The 12,077-nt window shown below is 42.5% G+C and overlaps 1 protein-coding gene across 1 annotated transcript; it reads right to left on the bottom strand.

The window, feature by feature from the left end:
• Positions 1-710: 710 nt before the first annotated feature.
• LOC149920212 (uncharacterized) lies at positions 711-10,144 on the bottom strand. The gene is made up of 4 exons (XM_090145864.1): positions 9,770-10,144; positions 8,417-9,394; positions 8,065-8,300; positions 711-1,034 (listed from the first exon to the last, which is right to left on the bottom strand). The coding sequence occupies exons 1-4, from the start codon at positions 9,807-9,809 to the stop codon at positions 711-713; spliced, it is 1,578 nt and encodes a 525-aa protein (XP_090001990.1). The 5' UTR covers positions 9,810-10,144.
• Positions 10,145-12,077: the final 1,933 nt, after the last annotated feature.

Genomic DNA, 12,077 nt, shown 5'->3' on the forward strand with positions numbered 1-12,077 from the left:
TTCACACCTGACAGTAAGCTTTAATAGCTTCTGGAAGCTACTCACAGAGTGTACCAGATGAGTGATCATTATCACTGCCCACTGGGAAGGGGGAATGGGAGGCTTAATGAGTGAACACAGCCTGCTCTGCCCATACAGTGCTGCAGCTGTGGGTGTGGGAAGTGAGTCAAGTGATGAAGACAGTAAGTTTTGTTCCTCCTTGCTCAGGAGACCAGCTTTCCTCTTGGCAGTATCTGAGTCTTCAGACCTAAACATGGTATCTACTAGACAGTGGGCTTATTCAAGACCCAGTGACCCAGATGGAGGGCCTGCCCAGAAATGTAGCTGTTCGGATCTCAGACTGCAGGGAGTTCCTGGGCCTGCTGCTGTCTGGGGAGGGTGGCAGGGATTCCACGTGTGTGAGATGTGAGCAGGTGGATGAGCTGCTCAGCCTGGTGGTGGAGCTCAAGGAGAAAATCGAGTGACTAAGGACTATCAGGGAGTGTGAGCGGGAGATTGACTGGTGGAGTGACTCACTGGTGTGCCAGAGGGAAGGGTGCCAGAGAGGTACCCCCAGAAGAGTGGTGGACACCCTGCCCTGTCAAAGTCAGACAGACCTGACTGATGAGAAGAGTTGGAAGAGAGTCCTGACTCAGTGTCATGGGAGGCCCCCTGTCTGCCTACCCCGCTTCCCCAGGTCACTCTTAGCAATAGACTGGGCGGGCTCCAGCCTAGGGTGCTGATGGAGATGGCGGGGGTGATTGCTGAGCTGCTCTCAGCCATCTACCAGCGCTCCTGGTTATCTGGAGAGGTCCCAGAGGATTGGAGGCTTGCCGATGTGACTCCAATCTGCAAGAAAGGCCATAAGGAGGATCCGGGGAACTACAGGCCCATTGGACTGACTTCAGTACCAGAAATTTATAGAGCAAATCATCTCGGGTGAGATCACACGACACGTGCACAGCATCCAGGGGATCACGCCCAGCCAGCACAGGTTCATGAAAAGCAGGTCGTGCTCGACCAACCTCATCTCCTTCTATGACTGGGTGATCAGACTGGTAGACGAGGGAAAGGCTGTTGATGTAGTCTACCTAGACTTCAGCAAAGCCTTTGACACGGTCTCTCACAGTATTCTCCTGGGGCTGCCTGTGGCCTGGACAGATATGCACTTCTTTGGGTAAGGAACTGGATAGAGGACTGTGCCTAAGGGGTATTGGTTAATGGAGTTAAGTCCAACTGGTGACACATTTCAAGTGGTGTCCCCCAGGGGTTGGTACTGGAGCCCATCTTGTTTAATATCTTCACTGATGACCTAGGTGAGGGGATTGAGTGTACTCTCAGTAAGTTTGCAGATGACACCAACTTGGGAGGTGGTGTCGATCTGCGTGAGGGTAGGGAGGCCCTTCAAAGGGGTCTAGGTAAGCTGGTTCGCTGGGCAGAGGTGAATGGGATGAGGTTCAACACGCCCAAGTATTGGCTACAATAACCCCATGCAGTGCTATAGGCTTGAGGATGAGTGGCTGGATGACTGTGAAGAGGAAAAGGACCTGGGGATGTTGATTGATGATGTGCTGAACATGAGCTGACAGTGTGCCCAGGTGGCCAAGAGGGCCAACAGCATCCTGGCCTGCCTTAGAAATAGTGTGGCCAGCAGGAGCAGGGAGGTAATCATCTCCCTGTCCTCAGCACTGGTGAGGCTGCACCTTGAGTATTGTGTTCAGTTTTGGGCCCCTCACTACAAGAAAGACATTGAGGCCCTTGAGCGTGTCCAGAGAAGGGCAACAAAACTGGTGAGGGGTCTGGAGCACAGGTCTTATGAAGAGCGGCTGAGGGAGCTGGGATTGTTTAGTGTGGAGAAGAGGAGGCTCGGAAGAGGCCTCATTGCACTCTACAACTTCCTGAAGGGAGGTTGTGATGAGGAGGGGTTTGGCCTCTTCTCCAAGATAACAAATATACACAAGGAAATGGCTGCAAGCTGTATCAGTTGTATCAGGTTTAGATTAGACATAAGAAGAAACTTTTTCTCTCAGAGAGTGGTTGGGCACTGGAATGGCCTTCCTAGAGAGGTGGTGGTCACCATTCCTGTCAGTGTTCAAGAGGCATCTGGATGAGGAGCTACGAGATAATGGTTTAGTGGCTTGTGGTAGCAATGGTAATGGGAGGACGGTTGGACCTAATGGTCTTGTAGTTTGTTTCCAACCTTGCAGTTCTATGATTCCAAGTATGGTGATTCAGTACCCACAAGTAGTGACTGAAAACACCAGTTTTCAGTCAAAATTCTCTTTTAATGCTGCACCCACTACCATTCTCTCTGGCCTTGAGATTTGCAGCATTTTCTCCATAGTTGTGAAAATAGAGCATAAATCATATTCCTGAAACCACAAGGCATTTAGCGGTTATAGACTGCCTCTTAATCCTGTAATACAGTCCTCAGTCCCTTGGTAATAATGTCTTCATCTGAATGATTACTGATGAGAAACTGTGAGTGGGAAATTGTGATCTGTCAGCTGTGACCACCAGACAAAGCCAACAGATATCAGAATGATAGTAAAATAACAATCACACTGTGACAAATGGAAGCCATCATGAAGACAGTGTTTGTTCATTACAAATTATATAGCTGTATAGGTTGAGAAATCCAAATTTTGAAGTGTTTGTGGACTTGCATTGGTATTTTTATGTGGTAGTTTCCATCTAGCATTAATCTAATTCATGACTGTAGTGTTTTGAGAATCCAGTCAATGATTTTTTCCCAATTTTATAGTTTTGTTTGCATTGTTTTGGCTTACTCAAAGTTAGGGGAAAAACAATCCCTCTTAGAAAAATATGTCTCAGCCAATTCAGAAGATAAATTGTAATACTTATCTAAAAAATGATCTCAAATAGTTTATTTTTGATTGATATATCTTGGAAGTTGAACTGTAATTTTTTAAGCTAAAAATATTTTGTATACAAGTATAACACTGAAGAAAAAAACAAAACAAAACAAAACAAAAAAACCTTTAAAGAACAAAAATATAAAGAATCATTTCCAGATCTTATGCAATTTATTTCTTTTTCATGCTTCAAACACTGCAAATTTTGAGATGGAGTCAAAGCTGTGAAACTTTATTTGTCTATTGTAAACTATATTAATTCAATACTTATTTCAAAGTTATTAAATAAAATTGTTCAAGCAATGAAAACAAAATAATAGAGTACAGAACAGTGATATACCCTTTATATATTATGTTTAAAACATCACTGATAAATGCAGATCATAGTAAATATTTTCCCTGTAACAAAGTCAAGGACTGGCAGTTTTAAATGCTGTCAAATACGCAATTTCTTGTTTGAAGCCTAATTTGGAATATTTGGAGTAGTTTTGTTACTTCAAAAAATATCAATTATATATTTTTTTTTCTCTGAAGTGTCTGCTTGTTTTTCAGCTAATATTTTGTTAGCATGTGAACTCACAGTTTGGCATACACACATGAACCTGTAGATAGATTTTGCAATGCCAACTGATAAATTGGGTTTTGAAGAGGGATTGGAACGAACAGTTGCTTATGTTGCCAAAAGGAGAAAATAGACCATGCCAAGTGTGGTGTGACACTTGAGTAAACAGTTTGAATAGCAACTATGAGAACATAGTTGGATTAATAAACAATTCTTTATGGGGTGTACTTAGCAGGTGTATTTAGGGTGTATAGCATTTACTGCTTTATGTAACAGTAGACATTTTATTTAACAAATCTTTAAATTCAAAATAGACTATGAGCAAGTTGTCTAATGTGTCTGTGTAAAAATAAATAATCCCTGTGTTCAGTTTTTTTTTTTGTGCAAGAACAGGGATGGAGAGTGTTTCTTTGTCATAAATAACTATTCCTACTATTTATGCATGAAAACATACAGATTTAGTGAGTTCATTAGTTTTGACCAGAAATTAAACTCATAGAATCAGAGAATAATTTATTTAAAGAAAAACTTATGTAAGCTGTCTAAACCACTCCCTGCTCAAAATATATTTAATTAAAGTAGGTTACACCAAACTGTGCAAGTTGACTCTTGAATTCAAGGACAGAAATCCTACAATCTTTCTGAACAATCTATTCTGGTATTTGAGTATACTCATGACATTTTTTTTTTTTTCCTTAAAACCTATTCAGAATTTAGAATCCATTTTTTATTCATCCTACCACACTGCATGATTACAATAGAACAAATCCCAGAAGTTGGCAGCATCCAAGAATATCACTGTAGTATAGTAACACATAGAGTGAAGGGACTGGGAAATTGTGTTTAAGATAAGACATAGGCTTTCCATGGAAGGGTTTGAGTTTGACAAATGAATATTTTCTAGGAAAAAAAAAAAAAAGAAAGAAAGAAAGAAAGAAAGAAAGAAAGAAAGAAAGAAAGAAAGAAAGAAAGAAAGAAAGAAAGAAAGAAAGAAAGAAAGAAAGAAAGAGAGAAAGAGAGAAAGAAAGAGAGAAAGAAAGAGAAAGAAAGAAAGAAAGAAAGAAAGAAAGAAAAGAAAGAAAGAAAGAAAGAAAGAAAGAAAGAAAGAAAGAAAGAAAGAAAGAAAGAAAGAAAAAAAATAGATCAATGTGAATATTTTCAGCAGCATAGATGAAAAGAAACAAGTATCAGTGCATAATCTTTTAATTTTTCCATAGCATCTGAATAGGTTAGTGTGAATTTGCAAATTGATTTGGATTCCACAAAATTTAGGCCTCTTGTGGTCTGAGGAAATTAGAACTATAAATAAATATGTCCAAAGAATATTGAAGGGAAATTATATAATGCAATAGCAACTACATAGTGTATTTATTTGCAAATCTAAGTATTTCATGATGGAAGAACAAAATTATTTATTTATTTTCTTTTAAAGTGTTGACAACACGTGGGAAGTATTTTATAATACGTTCCCAAACATCAGGGGACTTTTATTCAATTGCTTTGTGAGAAGAAGCCAATATTAACTCTCATTCTCAGCCTTCCAGTGTCATTTGGGGATTTTGAAGAAGTTATATGACCGAGATCTATAACATGGAGGAGTTTGGTATCTCGCTGTTTTTAAAACTGAGTATTTTGTTAAGTTTGAAGGTTTTCTGTATTAAATATTTAAAATGAAACCATGATTTTCCGAAATTGTTACTAAAATTCATATCACCTAGACCGTTTTTCTTTGCTTAGAATACCTTTTGATTTCTAAATGCAATCAACGTAGTTTGATGGTACTTATAGTTTTGAACAGCCTGGTGTATAGGTTTCAGATTCACTACAGTACTGCATTTCAGATGTGTTTAGATCAAAGCATCAGGGGTTAGGTTTTCAGGCGGAGACTGGCAGAAACTTTTAATTCAAACATGCTACTTATAGAACTCAATTTTCTGTATTGTCTGAAGGCATACCTGCAGCAGTCGTTCAGTATTAATTTTGTACACTGCTGTATCTTAGTACAGCAGTAATACATATTATTGTCACTGAATTACAAAGACAAATAGCTAACCTGAGAAAAGTTCTTTTCATCCATAATCAGCTGTCAGGAAGCAGCAAGGGCCAGCTGTTTCCTAAGAGCATTCTCAGCCTCAAGCTGAAGTTGTTTCACAAAAGATATGGAGGAGTAACCTTGTCAGCCAGAGCTGCATCTAGCAAGGGAAGAAGACAGATCTTTAGATAATTGCCAGGACCAAACAGATTTCTGAATACATACAATATGAGGTAGGGTTAAGGTCAAGTCCATAAATCAGGCTTGGGCTTAAGTCCAACCTGGGCTTGACACCCAGCACCAAGCCAAGATCATTTCAGAAATTCAGGCTGTAAGCTGATGTCCACATCAAAGTACTCTACAGCCAACAGCGCATGTGGCTGATCTGGAGACCAATGATCAATGCTTCTCAGCTAGGGAAGGAACTGAAATTGAGCCTTTCAGGCCATAGGTGTGTTTGGAGGCCTCGGGACCCTGATATCAACTTGGAAATGCTATGCATTATGATGACAAATTTGATGCTATAAATCAGATGCTATTCTGAGTATGAGAGACTCTGAAAGCAGGAGACCTCTGAATTAGCCAAGAAAATCAAGTGTCATTGCTGTTCACAAGCCAAGCATAAAACTGTTATGAGTCCCCTTATTATGTTGCAAAGAAGGTTAAAAATGCATCTTATGCAATGCTTATTGAATGATAATTAAATTCAATAAAAATATAGAAATAGATTTTAGGCAAACTGGCAAATAGAATATATTCCAGGATTTCCCTTAAAAGAAAGCATGCAGGAAATTCTAAATAAAATATGAAGTAGATACTTGCTTTAAGTTCTCTTTTCTCTTCCTGCTTGTAATAACAATGTCCAAGATTCAGGATAAAGCACAATATATTTATATTTAGTATAAATATATATATTTAGTATAGAGAAAGACTATATTCTTATAAAGTATCTTAGAAAATTCAGGGGGGATTGAGTTAATTTATCTCTTTTAACAGAGAGTAAAAAGTGAAAGCATTTTTGAACCACGTGTGCTTTTCCTTTTCCATAATTCTCATTATTTCGACTAGAATCTAAACTTAATCCTCATAAGCCTTCATAAAAATGAATAGAAAAATGAAAAAAACAAAGGTGGATTTCTATCAGTATTAATTTTAATTTGAGGCAGGAATCACTTTTCTTTACTACATGATATGCAACTAACATAAATATCTTAGATCAATACCTTAGAAAAATTTGAATGTATCGATGCAAAGCAGATGAAGACATGGAAGAACCCCAAGCCTACCTGCCTGTAGCCTTGTATGGTGAACTGCTTTCATTTTCCCAAAAGTGTATATAACAAAATGGTCTTGTATATAATTTTTGATAAAATGAATTTTTCCAGGTACCATAGTTTGGGGAAAAGTTAGTTAAATGAGGTGTTGGGTAAAGGGAATTGTAGTACTTTTGCTGATGTTTATTTGTTTGCTACTTTTTTGTTTTCACAGAAAGTATATCTACATTTAGTGACAGTATTGCAAATAGGACAAGGGGGAGGAAAGAGCTGACAAGAATAATTGAATTTACTGGTAGTTGCAAGGAGATGGGCTTTAAGCAATTTTGTATGCATTGAAAATGGGAATGTGTTCAGAAGAAAAAGGAAGAAAGAAGGAATGGCTTGAAATAGGGACTATTTCCATTATGGTAGACAAAGTGATATCTTGCAGGATGTAGGTTAATAGTGACAGCTTGTCGGACTTATCAAAAATGATTTGGAAGATTTTTGAACCGAAAGGATTTCTAAGAAGATGGCACTAATGAAATAATCTTGCTGAATTTGTTAAAGAGAGAAAATCAGTAACAGATGTTTTAGTTGTTATTTTCTGGGGTTCATTTTCTCCCCTTACACTGTGGCATGTAACAGCTTCTTAAAATTTTCTGTGTTAGTGTATCAAACCTTTATATTATAAATAATTAGGAAATTAATCACTAATAGTAATGATGATAGTTACACAGCAACCAGACTAGTAAAGTCGGGAGCCTAAGGAGCATTAACATTTCCAGCAGGAACTTCTAGATGAAAGGTTACTTTCTTGGACCTTAAAGAAAAGGGCACTGAGTCATGGAGTATTGCCTATCGTAGGCGTGGCGACCTGGTTCGGGAACGGCACGGCGACCAATCCCAGGTCGCTCGGTCCATCGGCTCGCTGACACCAATGTGGTGGACGGCAAATGGCGTTTATTGGCGGTAAAAACAGCCTTATATAACCTGGGCACTGAACGCTATTGGCTATCGGGAGGGGGACCCTGTCTTCCCGTACAACGTGATATCTTCCGGGCGCCAGACCCTCACTACCACATATCCCCCCTCCCTATGCACAATTAAATTAGAAGAATATATAACAATCTTCAATAGAAAACTTGAATAGAACAATCTTCAATAGAAAACTCAAATAGAAAACATAAGGTGCTCTGAACAAGAACATTCTTATAACAGTTGTTGGTGCTCTACCAACATGATGTTAATCGGAAGAAAAAAGGGGATGGGCTGTGGCCTCAGGTGCACTCCCCATGGATGCGCCAGGTGAGCTGGATGTCCTCGAAGAGCCCCACCAGGTAGGCCTCGCTCGCCTACACCTGGGCTCTGGAAGTGCAGGTCGGTCTTGAAGTCCTGCGTGATCTCGCACACCAGGCGCTGGAAGGGCAGCTTGCGGATCAGCAGCTCCATGGACTTCCGGTAGCGGCGGATCTTGTGCAGCACCACCGTGCCGGGCTGGTCACGCCGCCTGTGGCCGGCGCGCTCTTGTGGGCCGCCTTGGTGGCAACCGGGCCTTTCGCTTCCGCAGGCAGGGTTGAGAAGTCGACTGCTGCCTGGAGGCAATTTACAAATTGTGTAAAGCTCTCACTTCCATTTTGTCTTATGGTGGACCATGGCAATGTCTTAACAATAACTTTAGAGGCTGTGCAAATAGCATCCCTGGCCGCACAAGTAGTTGTCATAACTTCATGGGCCCGCAGGCCCAGGGCCTGCGCTTGGGGGGTAATCATTGTTGGGTCTGTACCCATCAGCCGCTGCAGGCTGGAACCATGTAGTGGGTGATCTGCCCCAGTTACTTGAGCTAGTTGTCTTGCACAGTTATCTTCCCATTCTTGTTTAAAAACAATCATCCCTGCTCCGTCAAAAATTAGTCTACAGGTTTGTTTTATGTCAAATGGGAGCATATCGTCTCCCCCAAGAACACCATCTATAAGGGTGGAGACCATAGCTGAGTTAAGCCCTTTATCTGCAATTGCCTTAACAATTGCTTGTATATCCCTAGGGTTTATCGGCGAGTGGACCCTCTGTCCCTCATCCATCACCCAGACTGGGAACACTAGTGTGGCCGATGGGGCCCAGTCAGCACATGCAATCTTTATTTTTCTCCAGTCTGTAAGAGGGATTTCTCCCCCTCGCAGTTTCTCTTTAATTTGGATGGGAATATTTCGGCTCTTGACTCTGTTCGTATTCATTCCCTCCTCCTCCGAGTTTAAGTCAATTGCGAACCACTCGTCGCAGCTAGTGTCTGATCCGGAGTCAGAGCCCGACTGATCGGCCACTTCCGGTTTCTCGTACCTTTTTGTTAGGCTCCGGCCCCGCCCGCCTCCCTTGCGGGCAGGCCGTTCCCTCCCTCTTGGTTCGTCCTGCCCTCTGCCCAGCGGGATGTTCGCCCCACAGTGGCTTTTCTTCAGACGGCCGCTCTGATTGGCTTTCCACCCTTCACTCACGCTCCCCTCACCTTCCCGGTCGCTCCCACCGCCTTTATCTAACACCTCCTCGATGTTCCCGCCAAGGGCGTCCTCCCCCTGCCCTCCCTCTCCTGGCTCGGCGCCATCTTGGGGCGCATAGGGGGGCGGTCGAGCCCAAATTTCCTTGGGCTCCGATTTCTCTGCGGCAGCCCTGGCCTCCTCGATTAACCCACCCCAGAAGGATTTAGCACGTTTCGGTCCCTCCGTGGGCGGGTCGGGGTTCGATTGAGAGGACATGTAATCGTCATCGTCAGAGGGGTGCAAAGTCCGCGTGGCCGCCCCGACTCCCAGTCCCGGGGCGGCCAACAAACGGCTCTCTGCCGCCCTCCAGCTCTCCCGCTCCCGCATGGCCCTGCGCAGGGCCCGCACGACTCTCCCCCACTACTCTAGGCTTCTTCCACAACCCGAGGACATCGTCTCCTCAGTTAACGCTTTAGTGCACTTATCCCACACTTCGGGGTGGAGAATATCCACCGGCTGGTCAATGACCCTAATTTGCAAAAGCCTCGCAATACCGAGAGTAAAATCTCTGGGCTTAAAATCGATACCCCACTGCTTATCTAACTGCGATACGACCTTCACAAGGACTTCCATCCTCCTTGTTGGTCCGGGAGCGTCCTCCACGCCGGGCTGGTCCTGCCGCTCCAGCCGCCGTTCACCCGTCCAGGCGACAGTCCCGGGTTTCGGCACCACTTGTTGCCTATCGTAGGCGTGGCGACCTGGTTCGGGAACGGCACGGCGACCAATCCCAGGTCGCTCGGTCCATCGGCTCGCTGACACCAATGTGGTGGACGGCAAATGGCGTTTATTGGCGGTAAAAACAGCCTTATATAACCTGGGCACTGAACGCTATTGGCTATCGGGAGGGGGACCCTGTCTTCCCGTACAACGCGATATCTTCCGGGCGCCAGACCCTCACTACCACAATGGAGAAAGTAAAATTAGGATCTTTTCAATCAAAGCTTATCTGTGTTAATAATAAATGGGATAATGAATGTATCTCCAGATGGTGATATCATCTTTGCTATCTTCGATAGCTCAAGAAGAAGAGAATTAACTTTGGAATTACCTATACGTTGCAAATGATTAAGCAATTGTCAAGCATAAGGTATTTAATATTAAATGAAGTCTGGTATTCAGTGATTTTTACCTGCTGTTTTTTAGCTTTCTAGAATGAATCTCTCTCTGCTCTCGGAGAGTTTCTTTGGGAAAGTTTATCTTTTTCACAGGTGCTCACTGAAAACTTGACCTTGAAAGTCCAAGCGGACTGCCAATATTCTGGTATATTTGTAAACTTTGAGCACTGCTATCTTGCTTTTGTAAAGAGAGAAAAAAAAAAAAAAAAAAAAAAAAAAGATTCTGCTTTCTCTTTTAAACCTGTTTGCAGAGGGAGTTGTGAATTTTACAGAATTTGGGATTTTTAAACAGGCTCCCAGTCTTTCCTTTGAATCCTTTAAGCATTTTTTGAATGCTCATCTGATCACATTGTTAATCTCCCTGAATGTACTGCTCATCATTTCACTCAGTATTTGTATTTGTCATATTTTGAGGAAGCCTTCCCAAAACCAGAGAATATTGAGTGACAGGGAGGTGGAGAAGCTTGGGAGAGACTTTATAGAGATGGACATCTTCGGTGTCATGCAACTTTACTCCTGAACACCTGAAAGACCCTGAGAGCTTAAACACATATTTGAGACAGGAATGTTGCGGCTCAGGCAGATCTGAGGAGGCACAAATGATTTGGGGCCTCACTAATGCTTATCGGGCCTTATTCAATAGCATCCCAGAGAGGGAGAGAGTTTGTGAAATTGAGAGAGAGTGTCTGAGAGCTGAAAGGGAGAATCTCAGAGAAAAAGTACAAAATGAGCAAGAGAGTCTCCTGGTCGAGAGAAAAGATCTCCAATCTGAGAGAGATGCCTTTCGGACATTCTCTCTCTCATTATATTTGATTTATTAGCTTCAATTCTAATTATATTGTATTATAGTGTGTTATTTTGCATTCCGATACCATATTTTGTAAATTAGTTTGTTTCTCCTCAGATCGTTGCCGCTGTTTTTAATTATTTTGGGGTCCCTTGTTTCCCTTTTCTGGAGGCGCGGATTTTGTGAAATCCCTCTGCCCCGCTAGTCATGGAACCGAGCTGGACCAGCCCGTAAACCATTGACAAGTGTGGAAGCAATTAGAGAGTTAGCCAAAAACACAGACATTGCTACTGGCTAGGTTTAGTTAGACTGACAAAATACATATATGTGTATATACATATATTTGTTCTTCAAAATGAAAAAAAGCGACCTCCTTTTTAGAATTTATGTCTCAAAATCAATCATAGAATCATAAAATCACCAAGGTTGGAAAAGACCCACAGGATCACCCACTCCAACTATCCACCCACCCATCACCAATTGTTTTCACTAAGCCATGTCCCTCAGCACAACGTCCAAACGTTCCTTGAAAAGCTCCAGGGTCGGTGACGCCACCACCTCTTTGGGAAGCCCATTCCAGTGCCTGACCACTCTTTCAGAGAAGTAGTATTTCCTAACGTCCAGCCTGAATCTCCCCTGGCACAGCTTGAAGTCATTCCCTCTAGTCCTATCGCTAGCAATGAGAGAAGAGGCCGACCCCCAACTCACTACAACCTCCCTTCAGGTAGTTATAGAGAGCAATAAGGTCTCCCCCAAGCCTCCTCTTCTCCAGACTGAACAATCCCAGCTCCCCCAGCTGCTCCTCATAGGCCTGTGCTCACTAGCTTTGTTGCCCTTCTTTGAACATGTTCCAGGGCCTCAATGTCTTTCTTGCAGTGAGGGGCTCAAAATTGGGCACAGTACTTGAGGTGCGACCTCACCAGGACCCAGCCTTTGGTC

The sequence above is a fragment of the Phasianus colchicus genome, chromosome 1, assembly GCF_987193195.1.
Source record: "Phasianus colchicus chromosome 1, bPhaCol1.hap1.1, whole genome shotgun sequence".
NCBI lineage: Eukaryota > Metazoa > Chordata > Aves > Galliformes > Phasianidae > Phasianus > Phasianus colchicus.